Source organism: Cyclopterus lumpus, chromosome 21 (genome assembly GCF_009769545.1).
Source record: "Cyclopterus lumpus isolate fCycLum1 chromosome 21, fCycLum1.pri, whole genome shotgun sequence".
Taxonomy (NCBI): Eukaryota; Metazoa; Chordata; class Actinopteri; order Perciformes; family Cyclopteridae; genus Cyclopterus; species Cyclopterus lumpus.
The window spans coordinates 15,619,215-15,638,059 of record NC_046986.1 but is presented as its reverse complement, the minus strand read 5'-3'; the positions used below and the strand labels follow the sequence as shown (position 1 = coordinate 15,638,059).

The 18,845-nt window shown below is 40.4% G+C and overlaps 1 protein-coding gene across 1 annotated transcript in view; it reads right to left on the bottom strand.

Annotated features, from left to right (window-relative positions):
- thsd7ba (thrombospondin, type I, domain containing 7Ba) overlaps positions 1-18,845 on the bottom strand; it is a 111,274-nt gene that overhangs the window by 72,132 nt on the left and 20,297 nt on the right. Inside the window, exons 2-6 of the mRNA XM_034561795.1 lie at positions 13,013-13,868; positions 11,267-11,515; positions 10,303-10,472; positions 6,614-6,772; positions 1,866-2,066 (exon numbers count right to left, since the gene is read on the bottom strand). Of these exons, the coding sequence (XP_034417686.1) occupies positions 1,866-2,066; positions 6,614-6,772; positions 10,303-10,472; positions 11,267-11,515; positions 13,013-13,868 (1,635 nt within the window). The remainder of the gene's footprint in view (positions 1-1,865; positions 2,067-6,613; positions 6,773-10,302; positions 10,473-11,266; positions 11,516-13,012; positions 13,869-18,845) is intronic.

Genomic DNA, 18,845 nt, shown 5'->3' with positions numbered 1-18,845 from the left:
ATCTGATCATCTATTTTTTTCCATCTGCCCACCATCCAATTAATTTAAGAAACCATACTTGGTGTGGGTTGCATCGGTGTAATGAGTGTCTTTTTTTTTTAACTTTTTTTTTTTACTTAAAAGACAATGAATTTATACCATTAGCAGTTTCAAATCCTTGACACAAAGATTGTCAGCATGGCAAACATTTTTTTCTCATCCAATCATATTTTATCAGAACTACTGACAACTAAAACATATAATAGAAATAAATAATGGCTCCACCACCATGTACTTTTTAAATAATATGCATTTAAAAACAATTTAGCATTTTCTTTTTTAGTGAACCGCAGTTAACAGACAATCGGTAATGACAGTTTGACAGTATTTTTCTTATTTGGTTCGGCTCAACTCTAGTCCAAAAATACCATTCATTAACTGCATGTATGGAAATAATGATCTCATCATGTCTATAACTGCTTTTTATACAGTACTAGCTGTGACATCATGAAGCATACTGTCTTACATCGTGATGCTTTTAGTTCTTAACTATGTTTCTGCAATGCGGTGAACAAAATAAAAAAGCTTTAAAGGATTTTGCGTCACTTAACAACTTGGCCCTGACACTGCTGTGCCTGTTTGTGAAAATAACTCAGCTTGCTTGAATGGTAAATCTGATCAGCCAATTAAGGAAGCAACAGTGAACAAGTTGTCAACATTCTCTAACTATAAATCCACCGCAGATGATTTCATAAGCCTTTTTCCTCAAACCCGCCAAAGCTTGCATTCTTAGTTGTCCTGTCGAAACTCATTACACTCTTCTGTTGGCTTATACATTTGGACCCTCCACTGCCTTCCTGATAAACACGCACATGATCCATTGTGACAGAATAATAAAACACAGGCAAAAAACGGGGCAATTAGGTTTATAATCTAGGAAGATGAGCAATTAATGCCTGCAGGAAGCTGTGATTCTGACTTTTAATCAGGCCAATGTTTTCTGTGCCCATAAACTTGGTGATGGGCCCTCATGAATAATCCATGCTTCGTTAACGCTGCTGTTCCTATCAGCCAACATGAGGATATGGCTGAGCACAATGGATCACATTACACTCGATAGTTCATGCATCACATTGCTACTGATAGCGTTGCGTGTTGGGTCCAGAGCACTGACGGCTTTACTATGGCCTTGATGAATTTCACTGCTACTTGTAGAACTAGTCTAATTAAGGTTGCAGTCTATGGTTAGCCCCATTTTAACGTTATAAAAACATTATAATAGTAAGCAATGGTTAATAACCATATAGCTGTCATTCAAATCAGAGCTGAGTGTTTTAAAGATCAATGTAATGTGTTTGCTGAACCCTAATTTGAAGACTGAACACATGGACTACGGTTGTAGAGTACATTTGAATGGTCTTTTTTTTCTTAATGGAAGACATCATTAAAGGAATAGTTTAACATGATGGGAAATATCCATATTATCTGTCTTGCCAAGGCTTGAATAACCACCACTTTAATTTCCCTCTTTATTTTCACACACAGGACGTGGTTAGCTTAGTTTAGCATAAACACTGTAATCAGAGGGAAAGAGATCACCTGGCTGTGTCCAAAACTAATAAAAGTTGAATACCAGCCCATATAAAGGATTGTATAAATCTGCTCATCTAACGACGAGAAAGCATGAATGCCTATTTCCCGAAATGTAAAAAATATGAATTTATTGTCTGGAAGGTCAAATTGACCAACCAAGAACAATTCCAGGGTGGCCAAATTGAACTACTAACAAAAGCTCTAGTGTGGGATGAATGTTTTAATGTTGGTGGTGGTGATGATGATGATGATGATGATATGTTTAACCTTACAATGGAAACTCAAGATAGTACCTTCAGCGCTGACGCAGGTCACATTCTGGGCCGCCGTTCCAGGACCACACACGTTTTTAGTGGGAATGCATCCTCCTGCTTGTTCGACCTGCCACAGGTAGCATGCGGGATCCTCACAGGGGATGAAATCCACCAGATGAGAGCAGGTCTCCGGAGGACTGCTGGACTCCCACAACACCTCTCTCCTCCTCTGTCTGAAACCTGACAAAAGGAAAAGCTTGTCAGAGAAGAAATTGATATTCCTGAACAAAACTGAACAGAACCTCTCTCAGGCAATCAATAAAGTACAGTATTAAGATCTGGGCTTGACTGGACTTTATCTCTGTGATGAATTATTTATGTCCTTCATCAACTATGCTTTAGCCAGCAGCAGCAACTCTGCTAAAAGCAACCATGTATCACCGATAACCATGGAAATTAAGGATGAATAATAATGGAGGAGTCGTTGGCAGTGCGAGGCCATAATAGCTTTTTACCATAAGAAATATGTTGCAATTCCTAGTATAGCAAGGATTAAATTATGCTTGATATAGCTGTGGTTTTGTTAAAATGTTAAATTGCTCACCTTTTAAAGCAATGAATAAGATATCTACAAAAGTGCTTCATCTATTAGACTCAATATCAGCACTAGGAGCTGTCCACAGTCTATTAAGTACAGTCTGGTGATTTGAAGTGACGACTGTACCCTGATTCATTATCTGTCAGGCTCCTTCTATTGTCATACCCGCGACAAACTTCATTAAACTAGTCAGTGATATGATCAGGGGTTTGAACATTTTCAAAAGATATGCCGTTCACTGTAGTTTACAGTAAAAGGTTCCTGATGCAATGAGCACACATATAAAGCAAAGCTAAACAGTTAATAAAAATGCCAATAGTTGCTGAACATGCAGAATCAATTTAAGTTACTAAACTAGTTAACTAAAAACAAAAAAGAACGGTTAGTAGGAAAGAAACATATTATCCAGGGGGAGGGACCAATCGATTAACTAATAAAAAAAATGAAATATAAAAATAAAGAAACAACATCTCTAGCTGGGTCTCATAGCCCAAGAGAAAGACCAAGGGAGGTGAGGGAGATAATGAGGCAATGGCAAAAGGAGAAGGTGCTTTTCATAGTGAGTGATTCGGGTTCAGTTATGTGGCTCGCAAGCCTTTCACAGTGACACCTGTCTCTCCAATTACTGAACCTCACTGTCTTTTCACTACTGCTGCTGCTGTTTATGTTACTAAATTGGAGGCTACCAGCTGAGGCATACTGGCTCCACACTGGCATCATACTGCAGCATCTCTGCAGGTGTAGAAATGAAATGTCCATCATAAGAGCTAATCTCAGCTCAAATTAAATCTTGAATTCTTATATTAATTAACTATAGGAAGGGAAAAAGAAGCGCATAGCAATGGTATTTTGTCATTGGTAGCAGCCCCTATGCTGAACACACTACAGATCCTGCTTGCTAAGATACAGTGAAACATCACTTCCAGGTGCAGGCTACTAGTCATGCAGGATCCGCCGGTGGACACAGTGCAGAGTTTTCGCAAAAAAATGGACCCGTTCCTTTTTCTTCACAGAGGTAAATGGGGAGCCAAGGTGCTTGATGTATTCACAACACATTTCAGTGCTCAAGGAATATCATATTTGGTGCCAATATCAGACTCATATTGGCAACATATCCGAGAATTTGCAAATACAATTGATAACAGAGAAGATGATTTAATTATTGACAGGGTTAATGAAACAGTTTTAGTCGTAGGAGAGACATCTCAGGCTGTTCATCATCTGTTTTGTAAATAGATTGATTATTAATTGTGAATGTCTTTGCAATTGTCTTCCTTTTAATAAAATAAAAGTAGTTTAGATTTAGATAGTGTTTGTTTATTTACAGTTTGACACCCCTGGTCTAAATTAACTATTCATTTGATTCAAGGTGTTAAATTATACCACTGTTCTTACATGATTTACAATTATACAATTGTGGGTAAGGGGAACAATCATGAACTACAGTAGCAGCTAGGAAGAGGAGCTGATTTCTCCTACGACGGCAGTTAAATATAATATTTCTAAAATCAAGCCCCAAGGCTGAGAAGTTAATCGTATCTAATGGTCCAGTGTGAACCAAGACATTAATTTGCTCAAATCTGAAGTAAAAAAAGCAACAAATGTGAGCTTGCTTTGTTCTGAAAGAGGAAAAGCAGTGATTGCATCTCATCTTCCGTGCATTTTGTAGCTTTCTTTCTCAGTCTAGCCATTTTTTGTAAAGCGACAAGCAAAATGGGGAAAGAAATGTATTGTTTATTAAAACTTTTACAGGACTTTTACAGACTTTTACAGTCAGACTATTCCAATGACATGATCAAATGATTGACACAAGCATTATTATTAATAATATAATAATAAAAAAGTGCAGCATATGTTGATTCACTCGATCACACGATCCTCTCAGAGCTGTTTTTTTTTATAAAACATTCTCACTGAGTGGGCACCTCATACTCTAATCCACAGCCTCTATTAACGACTGAGCTCTATGTTCTTGTGGAATAGAAATGCTCCAGCACCTCCTCCAGTAACCGGTTATCAATCTTGATCAATTATTTTTTAACCATTCTCATTTTACTGTAGTTTACAGGTGGAACCGCATCACCCCGGTGTGCCCACTGTATAAATTACATCCCCGAACCATCTACTGGTTTGGGGCCAGTTCGGGTGCCTCATCCGAACGATGTTCCCAGAGTGGGCTCTCGAAGAGCAAAGAGACTGTAGATCGATTGCAGTATTGCCCAGAACACTTACGGCTGCTCACTTTCAAACCACAAAAAACTATTTGGTGTGGGCATGCCCCCGTGGATATTAATAATTGAAAGGTGTCTTAGTCATACCAGGTTTATTTCACGGAAACAAGGGCAACCCAGTGGTTCTCAACACCAAACCCTCCCTCCAGCTACGTGACTTCTAGTAAAGGCATTACTAAAATTATATTCACTAACCTCCTGTGTTCAATTCATTTCCCACATAGCTGCAGAATGTGATAGGCCAAGATAACGTGACAATATGTGAAAAGCACATAGAGCGCCTACGAGGCAATTTTAATTTGTAATTTTCTAGAGAGCAAACCTGGGGCCGCATGAGCATCTTTGCCGGTTGGCTCTTTTACCTGAACACTGGGATCCCGCAGGCCCATTGGTTAGAGACGGATTGTAGTTTATTCTGGTGTTGTGGAACATAAAGGCTAAGTGTAAATTCAATAGCAGCAAGAAATCCTGTGCAGCTCAAGGACCACGGGCAACGAGGATCCTAACAATGCCCCACCACTCAATAACTGTTCATTGTTTCACAGGCAACAGGGCTCACTGCGAGCCATATTCTATCAGTTTCATATTCTATCTGCTGGGGGATGGGGATCTTTATGAAAGCCATCAAAAGATGCTGTGCCACCAGAGAGCCCTGTGCGGGAACAGCAGATGCTGTGTTTTCCACTCCTTGAAATATATTAATGACACTGTCTGTGAGACGAGTTGGCTCATTTCATAGAGACAGTGTTGGAGAGTGTGGGCACTGACCTGAACAATCCACACTTCAGTCACTCCCCGGGGGGCTTTCATGCACATTTACTCATGACAGGGACGAGGTCACGCTGCCCTTTTAGCACAGCACTAACACTCTAACAGCTCCTCCACTGACTGAGAGAGAGACACACACACACACACACACACACAAAGCAGTTGGATATGACACACGCTCACCTGTGGAAAAAGACAAGAACATTCAGACAGCACAAGTGGTCAGAATACTTGAGCACACGCCCTCACGCACACACAGACAGACACACAGACAGACACACACAGACACACACAGACACACACAGACACACACAGGATGCGTCTTATCTGCTGAAACTCCTTTAACCCACCCAGGGACTGAGAACTGAACTACAGGTGTGTTCTGTTTCTGTCTTTCATCTGCTGCAGTTCCTCTCAGCCAGCCGCTTATCAACAAACAATTTACAATCAAAACATATACTGCCTCTGTCTCCTGGTCTGACAACATTGCTCTCTTGCACTGTCATCCTCTCTTAGCTCCCATGAGCCTCTCTCTCTCTCTCTCTCTCTCTCTCTGACATTCAAAAATGCTAATTATAGTTAACAAGGTTAGTGTAAAGACCCTTGTTGACCATATTGAAGGTACTGAGCTTTTAGGCAACAATTGCGATTAACTGCTGATTGTTAATGTACTACATGGCTAAAGTGTCTGCAATAGTTAATTGTTTATGATTTCACCACTGGCCCATCTGTGCAATGATCAGTTACAATTTTAAATCATATCAGCTTGTTAGCAAGCGATCCATAATATCTTTTGGATGGCCTGTGTCCATCCCTCTGTCCGTCCATCTGTCAGACATGATTCTGAGAGAACAGTATTCTGCTATTGAAGACAGTTGGAGGCATGATGCATCTTGGAACATTTTTTTTGCATTTAAAATGATGCCCTATGAAAAAGATGTGTGTTGTTACAACAGCTATCATGCGTTATCCATGACTAGTAGCAGTGGTCTCGCTGTGGTTGCACCTTTTGCTTGAAAGTGACATGTGCAAAGCTTACATTGTCATCAATATTGAGGAAATCGTAGAAAACAAGTTTTATACATGATGGCATCCTGTCTGCAATGACAAAGGACTGTTTACACGTGGCTCTGCAAGTCGTTCAAAAGCTAAAGCATGTTCACGTTTAAATCCAATTTGCTGCATCATACCTTTCTTCCCCTGTGGTTCTTTGCAGTTGTCATGTAGGCAGGCACCCCAGGGTGACCACTGGGAGAGCAGGCAGTGGTGCTGGCAAGGGATGGAGCAGTGTTGGACTGCCAAGGGGGGCTCTTCACCAGCGCACAGCCTGGTATTTACAGGCCTGGACACTGAACAAACAAAAGAACATGGATTCAGCAGACTTTACACAGGCAGCGGTGGAGTGTGTGTCTGTGTCTGTGTGATAACTGTCATGTAATATGTGTGGAATTAGAAAGCAAACAGAACTATGTGCTTGACGTTGTGAAGAGATTGAAGAAGATGAAGAAGCCTAACAGTCATCGAATTGAAAAGCAATCGTTGTATTTGTAGTTCTGACTATGAAGACAGGAATGTATTTATTTGGTAAAAGGCTTACAGTTTATAATGTTGCACACTGTGGTGAGAAGCAGCGTAGATTGAGTTAAAAATAAAAAATAAAGAACAAAGTAGCTTGTGTAGCTCAGGAGAATAATAACTAGAGGGCAGCGACCAGCTAAGGGAGTAAACAGGGAGATATTAAGCCACTGTAACCCTGTATAACCAATTCATGGCTGGTATCATTTGGATATCAACAACCTGTAATGGACTCTGATTTTAGTCTCTCACACGAAACGAGAGCGTATTTTTTTTTCTGCTTTTCCACAACACAGAGATTCACTCAATCTAATATTCCATTTTGATGCACCTCCGCACATCATCGAGTGGCAAATTTCCATTTAAATGAAAGCCCAAAGAGAAATTCACTAAATGTCCATCATGCATTTTGTGTTCTCACTAAAAGTAATTTGCATGGTGTTTGATCTCCTTTGTAAAAAAAATCTGTCTGCTTTGTTCATTAAATTGTGATTTCTTCTATTTGTCAATTGCATTACTGCAGTAGAACATAGGAGCAACGTGTTTTCCACATAGCCGGAGCAAGAAGCCCTCTATGGTGCAGGGGTGCAGCCACATCTGTTTGTACTAACTAATGCTATGCGGGTCGAGTCAAGCGTTGGCCATGCACACAGGGCTGTGTCTCAGTGGCTGGAGCGGCTGTCCTAGATCCAAAAGGCGGGGGTTCAATTCCCAGCTCCTACTTTCTGCATGTCAACGTGTCCTTGAGCAATACACTGGTGATGAATTGCTCTTTGTCGCGCAAAATCCATTGGTTCAAACTTCAAAGATTGATATCATATTTGTACTACAAACACTCCTCTGATAGCATTTCTCTGAACATATCTGGTGAGCGACTGCCAAAACACCTCAGCTATGGACTCATCGCCTCGGCATAAAGGAAATATGGATGATGTAAAGTTAACTTGTTATTATTCATTTATTAGGCAGAAAACAGAGTGAATAGCAAAGAGGAACTTAAAGTTGAAAGTGATTAAAAACTACCCACTGTGCTTAATTAAAAAAGAATGAAATGCTTGGTATGCATGTTTGTTTGTTTTTCTTCTAATGATTGATTGTATAAGCCTACAACTTTGCTTTTCTGTAATTGGAATAAAAAAACATTGTATATTTTTTAGCACAGCCATTTAGAGTTCCTAAACACTCTGTGGCGTAGGTTGCCTTGGTGATTTTGGCATTTTCCATTTCTATTCATATTCATTTATTTACCAAAAGTAATTTACTTAGTCTTCACAAAAAACCTTGTTACCTTATAGCACCAACACACTGATATGGTTTAGGGGATATCACAATAGATTTAAATGAAAAATGTATGATAATCAATTAATTATTTACATCCAAAAGACAGATGTACTCTAAAATAATCCTTAATATATTCAGTTGATAGTTTTTGAAGAAATAACAAGATTACGAGCCTTACCAGACATCCACATTTCAGAGTACTATGGCACTCAAAAATATATTTATAGAATGTAGGGATTAGTTACCATCCTGTATGTTTCTGTAAATTGCAGGTCAAAGTTCACTGAATTATCTGTCCCTCATGTCATCATACTTCTCAAGGGAATCATTGAAAAAGCAGAAGAAGGCTCCACTTAGCATCTCCACACTAAAACTCATGCCGACAGCCTTCAAGACAGAAAACACAAAAAAAAATGTGACTCCCCCGAACAGGTCTTCTTTTCCATCTTTAATTCTTTACATTGACTTTCTTTGTTGTCTCTTAGGCCACCTGTCTATGTTTTATTACAGCTTTTTAAATCAGCATGATATAACACATTGCATAATAACATATTACATAATTCATAGGGGGAGGAATGATCGGGTTCCGCTCGAAGTTCAAAGTAAATCAATTCAACCTCTTTAAAACCATTAATGATGATAGCTGCTATATTTGGCTGCAAGTCTGTATCAGCCATGTTTCTCAACCTCATGAAATAAACATGCACATTTTCTCTTACAATCCGGGCCAGACACAATTACACACATACTTGTATAATATAATGCAATCTTCTGTGTTCAAGTCACACTGTCCACCCCCACATTAAAGGGATTCCGTCAGTCAGATTCCCTGCACTAACAATAATGGGAAAAGGAGGTAGGACTGAAAATACTAAAGTAAATATAATTTTTAAACTTTCACTCGAAACCATTCATCTTATTGTATACTGGATTACATATGTGATATCAGAATAACTGTTTTTTTTCCGATACTTTTACCGTACATGCCAGTATGTGTCTGTTTGTATGTAGTAATACATTCTGCAATTTGTTTTATTTAACATGCAACCAAAAAAAGTAGAAAAAACAAGAATTAGAATTAGTTTTATTATGAAGTATTATTCTTTTTCACAATTATCTTTTTTTTCACAAAGTTGCCAAATAGAGATTTGCTTATTATCCAAAAAAGATATTTGGGTTCTAGTATAATAAAACAAGATGTACTAAAGGTAAACTTTCTCAAATATATTATAATCATCCTCTGCTTCTAATCCTCTGCATAACGATCTAATAATCATAAGCACTAATAATCAAGGGTCTGTTTCTAGCACTTTTCAACCTGAGCAGGACAAAGCCGTTCACACTGCCTCGTATTCCCCCACGCATGCATCCATGCCGGTGATGCTGCTGTGCTCATTGTGGGTAAGCAAGTTGTGGTAAGCTAAATTAACCTGGTGCTGGATGTAGCTACATTATTACTGTACAGTCCTTTAAGATGAAATACACAATGAAATACATCCCAAGTGATCAGCGTCAGCAAGTGACGACATCTTCATTAAAACTGCTATCAATCTATATAAATGCTGCATTGTGGTTTTCTGACTCTCAAGTGTAAACATTTTAAATGAATCTGAGGTCAAAATCATCACTGATGCTACACAAAATAGGTCAGTGGAGAAAAAAAGCATTGGACTCTTAGATATAATATGAGCTATTTCCCATGCAGGGCAGCGGATCCCTGTTGTTTAAAGCATTTGCTGCAGTACACAGTAGCTCCAGAAATCACTGTGTGATTAAAATGATGATTCTTCTTGTTGCCTGCACTTTGAACATGCTTCTGCTACAGCAACAGAGCTTGCTTATGATTTCTTTTGGCCTGTATAACCAACTCTGCTGCCATCTTTCACTTTTAATAAGGTATGCTCACAGCTTATATCAAAACACACCACTGAGTTTACTTGGATGTATTTGTGGTGTACCTCTCGAGTCACCATGTGCTTCTAGCAAGCCCTGGGTCAATTGTCATGAAGGCGTTTTCTCTTACCCTCCTTCCTGTGTTGCGGTGCCGAGTGATCAGGGGCTTGAACACAGTAGGTCTTCCTGTTCTGGATCCCCCTTCCACACAGAACACTGATGTTAGCCAGCCGCCGGTCCTGCTGGCTCAGTAAGGGGAGGATGCGACATTCGCCCCAGTCAGTGGTCCTCCAGACATACCTGTTCGAGAGCACACACACAAGCAAACATCATTTAAATGGAGTCACGGTTTCATATGTCTTCAGAAGTATACAGAAGTATCATGCTGAAAAATGAATGGCATTGGAAAAAGTTTCAGCATAGCCGTGGCGGTTGTTTCAGAAACGTCCCACAAAGCAGAAGGAAACTTTAGCGAGAGCAGTCTGAGACTCTGTCATATGTCAGGAGGAGAGAGGCATGATTATTTTTACTTTTAAACTTCTAAACCAATGTTTGGTTTCAACTATGAAAAAAGCAGTGGTGCAGAAAGCAATAATATCAGAGGAGTTTACCAGAACAACAGCCTGTAGTAATCTATCAAATGCTTAATTTCCGTAATGAGTTTTCCCTAATCATGTAAATCCAATGCTCTCAGGCACTCCATGAAGATTTAGCAAATAAAATCATTTCTACCAGCAGGGGAAATAATTCTCTATTGACTACTTTGTTTACTGCATGTAATATTTGCCAAAGTCTTTCTTAACTCAAATTCTTCTCAAACACTTTGTCATCGATGTCATGTCCTTTGGGTCAGGAACTCCTAACAGTACATTGTCACAAGGTATTTGAGTTAATGCCCCAAACAATGAATACTTGCAAACTCTCAGTTTTCTATCATAATCAATCAGGTGGAAAAGCCCGGAAAAACAAAATGACATGTAATTTGATTTTAGACTTTAAAATGTTATGCATAAAAGAGATTACAAAACAATGCTTTTGTTGACAAGGATTATGAGCTCAAAATGAGGCGATAACCATCATTGTTAAAAAACTACCTGGGGCAGTTTGGAAGTAAATCTCCTATGATGTTGCAAGCTTCTTTTTCCTCAAGGGCAGCACATCTCTGCCCCCCTCCAACTGGGATCTGGGTCATGATTTGTGACCTGAGGCGGTAACCAGGAGACAGATCGGTGGATTGGCAGGTCTTGGAGCAGGGACTCCAGGAGGACCAATCAGATGTCTGACAGTCTTTGGGCATCACACACGCCTGAAAGGTCAGGGCAGAGTTGTCCTTGGTACATAGACTGCAGATTGGGAAGAAGAAAAGGCGTTAAAGAAGAAAATAGTACAATAATAGCGAAACACATTTAACCACTTCACTGTTTGAAAATAGAGTTGCTATATGGAGAGTGGATGAGCCCGAAGCATTAAGGTTTTACAACTGGAGTTATATGGAGTAAAACTCCAGTTGTAAAACCTACCATCTGCTTGTAGAACATACTCGTGGATCTCTTGATTTCCTGATGAACAAGTTTTCACTTCTCCATGACAATAATTAAAGCATTTATGTGCATTAGTCATGCAATTACAATTCCATTGTTTAATTTGGCCAATTTGATGAGGTAGGTTATTAAGATGTGAGGACAATGCTCATTTATGAATTTTACTTTGTAATTAGGCTGTAATTAGAAAAGCAGAATGAGGCAGAAGTCAGGTGGGAAATCCATATTCAAAATCCCCAATCCCACTTCTGAGCAACTACTATGCTAATCAGACACTGTACTGTAAAATGTCCCTTCACACTTAAATCATGAAGCCATTGAACCGGCCTTGTTGGACATAGCAACATGCAAATATTAAACACATAACAAGATTAAGGCCCTCATCCAAACGGAATGGATTAAACAAAAGTCATCGCATAAAACCTGCTTATAGAAGCAACGTCAAACAAGGAAAATACATTTTTCCAACAGGATATTGTTGACGACACAACAGCTTCCATGAATGGCAGTCAACTATTGATTTCAACAGTCAGCTAATAGTGTCATATTACACTAAGTAGATGGTATTTAGTCAATATCATTTACATACAAAGATTTCCTCTCCCTTTGAAAAGTAATCAAAAGCTGTTTATTTCTGCACGCGTGTGTGTGTGTGTGTGTGTGTGTGTGTGTGTGTGTGTGTGTGTGTGTATGTGTGTGTGTTTGCTTCCTGTGCAGTAAAATCCATTCTTATCAAATCCAAATACCAGGATTTGCTCAAACAGCGGGGACATGAGGGGAGCAGCTCTTGACATTTACCATAATAGTGCCTCACCACCATGCTAATATAGTGCTGAAACAACAGCTGGCACATAATCCGGTTATAATTGAATGAATAACCACCATCAATAAAAAAAAAAAATTTAGTTTCACATAATACAGCTTAGCATGAGAAAAATGACCGGAGAGGGTGGGTGCGCATTGAATAGGTTCTTCTCATGTACGTTACATTACCAGGGTTAAAGAACCATAGACAACCAATTCCGTGAGGACTAATTCCCCTCACTGACACCTACATTCAGCTACAGAGCACATACTTAAAACTCACCGTGTGCTACATCAGTGGAGAAAGAGTTTAATGTGGGAAGAATCCAGTTAAAGATCTGTTTCCTTGACAAACTACAAACCAGCTTCGTTCACACTCCTTTCCCTCTCGCTCTCATTATATTCTTGGCTTTTTTTTGGACCTTCAGAAATTCCCAATTTTTCAGGTTAATCTTTTGTTTCTATTCTGGCTGTATGAAAAGTGCTGCACCTTACCTCAACATAGCATTCTTGCCGTCAGTTCGTGTGCAGCGGACTTGCCGTGTCTGGTATCCCACCTCCAGTTCCCACGACATGGGATACTTGTGTTCATGACGATGCTGGTGGTGGTGATGGTGGTGGTGGTGGTGAGAAGCCTGTGTGTTCAATGTGACTGTGTTGCTCTCATTGGAGCTGGTGCTGAAGTCCACTGTGGTCCTGCCACTTAACAGGGCATCCTTGTGATGGGGTAGTCGGCAATCGCTCCAGGCCCCTACTTTAAGGCTGTACTGGTACTCGCCCTCCCCAGCAGGGCAGTCAACAAGGCCGGAACAAGTCCTGGTCTCAGTCAAGTTGGGGCAGCTGGCCCCTCCGTACATCGGTGTGGCCAGGACATGTCGTGTCCGATGCTGCAGGCCAGTGCTGCATGTTTTGCTGCAACTGGACCAGGAGGTGAAGTCTGAAACTACACAATCCTGTGGGCAGGGGATGAGGCATGCCTGCTCCACAGGTGGTTTTTGGGAAAAGAACTCACATATCCTCAAGTTGACTGCGGTACGGTTTGAAGTGCGCACACAATGGACTTTGCGCCTCTGGATGCCGTGCTGTGCTGTAATGCACTCAGCCGTCCTCAGCCTGTGCTCGCTGGAAAAGAAAGGGACAAGAACGCAGCCCCCCCAGTCCGACACCTCCCACACAAAGAGGTTCTGGTGCCAGTCGCAGACCTTAAAGCAGTGCCGCTGACTTCCTGGCTTGTCCACGTGCTGGCAGTGAGAATGGTGGGTAGTCCAGCCTTCCATGTGGACACACCATATTGTCCTCGTCTGAAGCCCGCCAGAGCCACACTCCTCGCCGACACACTGACCCCACTGGCCTGCAACCAAGAAAAGACACATGGAGAGGGCATTTTCATTAAAACCCGCAGTTTTAGAAACACATTATTTAAATCGCAGCTATCTGGCAGCTCGCAATCAAGCACAATTCAATGCCATTCACTTAACCTCCATGATTGCTTTATTCATAAACTGAGGAAGAAAGAAACCAAAGTAAAAAGAAAAGTCATCAAACCACGGGAAGGCATCAATATAAAAAATATATGGTTAGTTTCTCGGTCACAAAGGACTACAATTTCTTAGAGTCTTGATTACAAACTGATCAGTATCATAAACTAAGCCAGCCATGGCTAGCCTAAGATACTGATGGCTAGCTGCAGTTTGGTCAGGTGTTATTTTAAAATATGCTATTTCTGTCATGGTCCCCTAATTATCTGTGTGTCTGCCTGGGCGTGGCCTTTTTTGCCCCCTCCTGCTGCCGATCAACCCACACACATGAAACCCATTCTCTCATCAAGCCCACTATATCTGAATTAGTTCTCCCTCAACTCCTCGCCAGATCGTCAGTTCACTTTCCCGGAACGACTGCCCCGGCCTCTCTGATTACCTATAAATTCTAGTTGCTAACTTGTGCTTTTCCAGCTACAGCCCCTCTGCTTCCCCGGAATCCCCCTGAAGAACAGCCTAGCCACCCAACCAGCAACCAGCCTGCAGCGGATGCCAGCGCGAGTTCCACACCTCTCTCTGGCCTGCGAAATAAATATTATTTGTGTTTAACTCCAGCTCTGTGTTCTTGCTTTTGGGTCCAGCCCTGCACAATCATGACAATATCTTTGCAGCTGCAACTTTTTGTGATCTCTATTATTCTTGTTCTTACTATTGTATTTATTCGTTTCAGAACAATGCAGCTAGCAGTCCAATGTGAAAACATCTCGTCCACAAAGATGAACAATTTTACAGATCTTTTCACCAAAGGCTATTTATTTTCATTAAAAACAACCCAAACCAACAAGACACGACACAACACTTTAGCTCACAGCCCACTGAGGATTTGAGTTATCTTAATGTGTAATTACCATTGCTCTAATTTAAGAATTCAATCAGAAAATTGAAATGTATTTCAACAGTAAAATAATTGTTTGCACAAAAGAAGAAACATAATGATCCATTTGCCACAACCGCTGCTGGAAAAATAGTAGTAGTAAAAGTATCCTGAAATATATCGCTAATATCTGCTGTGTTTACATTTGATATAACAAACTCTGAAAACTAGATATTCTAGAAAAGAATTATGAGAACATTATCAGTCATATTTGAAGCGTAGGCAACTAAAACTAACCAAGCAGCCACGTTAAGCTACACTCACAAAGTCTTACTCTCACTCCTCACGAGCGAGCCCAGTTCAAACACATTTTACACACAGTTACGATATAAAAGAGAATGGCAACTTCATTTTCAGGTTTCACCATCATTTCTGAGTGCTGATGTGGTTGATTTTTGCAGCGTAATACAGAGCCGCACTTCGGCAGTCACTTCTTGGAAACATCAAAGTGTATGTGACGAGTCGCACTGATTTTCCAATCCTGACAAATAGCAGGAAGTAAAAGTACTCTGTGGTCAGTGAGGGAGCAACATTTCTGATACCTTTTTTTCCCCGCTGTGAAAACTTACATCAGCATCGAATTGTTGCTTAAAATGTACTACTTAGATGGATTCAAGGCTGACCACACACCAGTTTTTCTGTGAAAAAGGGAACTATAAACTTTTCAGAGCCAAGTCGACAGAGGGTGAGAATGATTCTCTAGCTAGATTTTGGATATAACACTCACCCATTTGAAAAGAAAAGAAAGCTGTTTTATTTATTCATATGGGGCAAGAACAGGTCTAAGGGGTTGCAGTGGTTAACGCCATCGCCTCACAGCGAGAGGCTGCGGGGCTCAAATGAACATGCTGGCAGTGTGGAGAATTCACAAGTGCAGATAACGGATGGATAGATTCAAAATATAGGAGGTTTGTCACGTTGGTGTGTATTCCATGTTGCTGCTATCAGACACACACACACACACACACACACACACACTTTGCTCAGTTCACTTCCTTCCCTTGTAAAAGATGCAATGTTCAGTCTCGTAAAAATTGCCAATCATGTAACCACCTCCAACACCTTTTCTTGGGTGGCTGTAATTCTTTTATGAAGTGTATTTCTCTCATTGATCGTGCCTGGAGAACCTGTTGAATAATAATGCTCATCTTGATGAAGACTTGAATCGGGTTCTTACTTCTTTTCGTCAAATCTATACCAGAAAATGCTATAATAGTGATAACGGTTGTGGTAACATCGGCAGAATATGTAGATTAAGGTGATTGAAGAGGATGATTAAATTACAATTTATTAAAATTGCTAGATATATTTATGATTCATGAATCTAATCCCCAAAACTAATTTGTGCCCTATTAAATTAGTTTTTGACCTTTTGTCCTCATTTTCAAAAGAAGTAGACATAAATCAGAAAAAGAAATAGATTAAATTAATTTGCTGATATGATATGGTTATCTATGTCAGTCACATTCAATTCTCATCCAGCCATTTTGCCACATGCTATGAAAAGGATCATTTGATTCATTTCTTCTAATTGGAATTAAATCGATGTAATAATGAGATCCTCCTGCATCCTAAATTGCTTTCGAATGACAACTCACTGAAACAGTTTCATGCCCTTTCGTGCCAGTGAAGTCTGTTGTTAACACTTTGTTCCCAGGCCAATCCCTGACACGACAACACTGCTGCTTTTTGCTTCAGGGAGCAACATTTCAATCTGCGGAACTGTTTCATAGTTCATCGAAGCACATCATTGAGTTTATTCGTCTTGGCTCTGCAATGTTAATGGGGTCTTACGGAGTAACCAACATCATTATGTTCATAAGATCTCTTTGTCTTACACAACTCAAAGGATAAAAAACCAAAGTCATTATTACTATTAGTATTCATTTACAAAGACATTTTTAAACACCAGAAAGAGGATGATGACTTGTCCATTGGCTTAATTTAAGAACTTATGTCAGACATCCAGATAAACATAAAGGAGTTGCAGTGAACATGGCCCTCTTTTAACACAGTCCGAAACACATTGAGGGTATATACGCATATGTTGTGTGTGGTTAACTCTATATGGCTATCAAAGACGTACATGTTTGGCATAAATAAGACACAGACACGTCATGTGGATATGTGGACCTACACGTGACTTGTATTGATTTATTCAACTTGTAGTTGTTAGGGTTGCTTTGGATAATTATATTATTTGCCTCTCAAAGGGTGTCATATCTTTGGCTTTCCCCAGTATTAATATGGAGGACAACATCACACTAGGATGTCGAGAAAGCCATAACAAATTCATTGGAGACACCGAAATGCAGAAGTCAATAAAAGCACAGCCGACTTATAGCTAATGAGAAAAAAACCTTTGCTTTATGGGAATAGAGCTCTATTAGAAGATCACATTTTAGGCACTTGAAGGCTCAAACTATTTTGTTACAATAGCCCTATTACGCAGAAAGCCGATGGCTATTATATACACACCACATTGAAAATGAGCTGCATACAACATGAGGCTAAACAAAAACAGCTGAAAATAGAACCAGAGGGGCATGGCTAAACTGGAGCAGCAGACATTCTTTATTGCCGTAACCATTTAACTCGTTTCATATCCATGCATTGCCATAAGTGCAACTTCACCAATAAGTGTGCCCTTTAAAGAGAACAGGTGTCCTGTTTTCTTCTGCAGTATGCACCATTGACTACCGTGCATATTTTCATTCTTTAGTTAGTATCTTTTAATGCTCAATTAGGATGCCACGTGTTGAGCTAACATGGTTTTGCTTCAGTTTGAGCCCCAGCTTAAAATGATGTGTGCCAGGCTATTTGTTTACATCCTCAAAGACACTAACAGCACGTTGAACAGGAGGGACATGTTGTTTCTGCCAGAAGAGAGAAGAGGCTACCCGAGATCACTCAATGCCGGGGAAACATCTACACGTATGAAAACATGTAAATTAGACACGTCAGACGGTAGATGTCAGTTGAATTTAACTTCAAAAAGTCGAGTCGTACCCCAACTTCCAACATTCTAGCTCCACACTGTGACGTTCTCAATTCGGTAAAAACTGACAAGACTAAAACAATTCTGAAATGAGTGGCACCATAAAATAGAAGTGAAAAGCCCTCCCCAAATAGAAGATATGAGCAGCAATATTCACCCACGAGCTTAACGACCTTGAGTGTCGCGTCAACCCCGATTGCACTGCTCTTGTGGTCACTCTTTCATGATCACCCCTCTTTCATCAGCATGGCTACCTCTGCTCCATGTTGCTGTTTTCCTGCTGTGCCGGTATATGTGTGCCTGATTTATGGAGGTGTGATTGGGAGTGATTCCGCTGCCAGGGGAGCCAGCTAACACAAGCACTATCTCCTAAGCTCTGAATAATCACTCTCTCGATCTGTCAGCATCAGCATCTGTCAGCCCCTCAGGAGGAACAAGTCACCCACAGCTCCTTCATTCCTGACGCCTTGCCTACAACCCCGGGGGGCTCCAGTACCCCTGGGGGCCCCTGCTATATTTACTATTCCATTTAAGTCCGGGTATAAAGAAAGTAACAAGAGCTCATCCAACTCATACAATACAGGAAAAGACAGGAATTAAACCCAGCCGGTGTGACAGAACATGTCTTCTCCTTTGCATCAGTGTTGGGTTGAACCCTTAAGTTGGACAAATGATAGCGAAGCTGCCCGACAATAACAAGGAACACAACAAAAGCAATCTCCACTGTGCCCCGAAACCAGACAGACGGAGACAAAGGAGAAGCAAACAGCGAAGCAGTAAACTGTCTCTTAAACCGCGGCGTTCCGTCAGGAGAAAACTGCACTCACCACTGTTCAATCTTTTGCCTCTCTGGTCTCTTTAATTACATTTGGTAAAAGCATCACTGAGGCAGGTCAGTAAAGTCTTAAACGATTTCTT